This window comes from Impatiens glandulifera, chromosome 4, assembly GCF_907164915.1.
Source record: "Impatiens glandulifera chromosome 4, dImpGla2.1, whole genome shotgun sequence".
NCBI classification, from domain to species: Eukaryota; Viridiplantae; Streptophyta; class Magnoliopsida; order Ericales; family Balsaminaceae; genus Impatiens; species Impatiens glandulifera.
Genome location: NC_061865.1, coordinates 17,322,204 through 17,323,569, shown reverse-complemented (window position 1 = coordinate 17,323,569; position 1,366 = coordinate 17,322,204). Strand labels below are relative to the sequence as shown.

General features: G+C 31.1%; 1 protein-coding gene across 1 annotated transcript; it reads left to right on the top strand.

Annotated features, from left to right (window-relative positions):
• Positions 1-246: 246 nt before the first annotated feature.
• LOC124934838 (nuclear transcription factor Y subunit B-6-like) lies at positions 247-886 on the top strand. The gene is made up of 3 exons (XM_047475337.1): positions 247-274; positions 406-659; positions 785-886. Exons 1-3 carry the CDS (start codon positions 247-249, stop codon positions 884-886), a joined length of 384 nt encoding a protein of 127 aa, XP_047331293.1.
• Positions 887-1,366: the final 480 nt, after the last annotated feature.

Below are 1,366 nucleotides of genomic sequence, written 5' to 3'. Positions count from 1 at the left end.
TCTAAGAAATTTTGTCTTTATTTTTATTTATTTTAATGTGAATAGATAAAAGTTAAATAAATAGGGATAATATTTAATTTATCTTAATTTTTTTATCATGGATATTCTTGAAACCAATAAAATTGAGTAAAATGTCCAAAGGTAAGATTACTTAATATCTTGCATTAAATTATTTCATATAATGAAATGAGCTATAAAATAATGACATTACCTTGGATTATATATTAGAATTTTACCAACTTAACTATGGAGAACAAGGGTTCAAGCACAAGAGGTATATTAAATCTACAAGTTTGAATCTCCTTTAGTTACTTTCTTAAAATATTTACCAAAATGTAGTAAATTGATTTGGGTATATGAATTTATTTATTTCATTATTTACAAACGACGATTTTTATATTTCAGCTTATGTGGTGCCACCAACGGAGCCATTCATACCCGTGGCGAATGTTGTGAGGATCATGCGGCGTGTGGTACCGACACATTGCAAGATCGCTGATGATGTGAAGGAGATTGTTCAACATTGTGTCTCGGAATTCATTAGTCTAATCACTGTCGAAGCTAACATGCATTGTCAAAGCGAGAGTCGTAGAACGATTACCGCCGATGAGATTCTTTGGGCCATGGCCAAGCTAGGGTTTGATGATTATGTTAACACAGTAACACACTTTCCCTTTACATGTTCCGTTATCGTGAGGCAAAATCAATGGGGATGACCGTCTCGATGAGACCATTCATGACTTTTGGGTCAATTCCAGACCCAATGGGCCATCAAGTTTTGCAGGCCCGCGATGCAGTTGGATCGCATGGACCGTGGAATGCGATGAATGGAAAAAGAGGAAGGGACAATTCTTCTTGTTCAAGTGACCCTAATGCTGGACCTTGACCTGTTTATGATCCATTCAGGCAAATCAGAAGGTCCTAATTGATAGCTTCAGTTTTGGAAGTGCATGGTAATCCCAATGAAGTAACCATAAGCAATACTTTATTATGTGTATTCAATACACATGCATGCTTGTATTTGAATAATGATGGTAAAAATTTAAGAAGGTAATAAAATATGGGATAATATTTTATAATGCTCATTCAATAGTTCAGTTTAAGTTTTTATTTGTTATAATGCCCATTCAATAGTTCAGTTTAAGTTTTTATTTGTTAATTAATCAGGTAAACTCATATTGAAAATACTATTTATTTAAATATGTTTATTTTTTTAATATTCATTTATAATATAAAAATTTATTCTCTAGTTAAATTTAGTTTTAAAATGCTTGTTGCGATTAAAAGCATAAATAAATAATGTTTTTAAATGAGTTTACTATTAAATTAAAATTTAAATAATTACCCTAACGACTTTAAATGACAA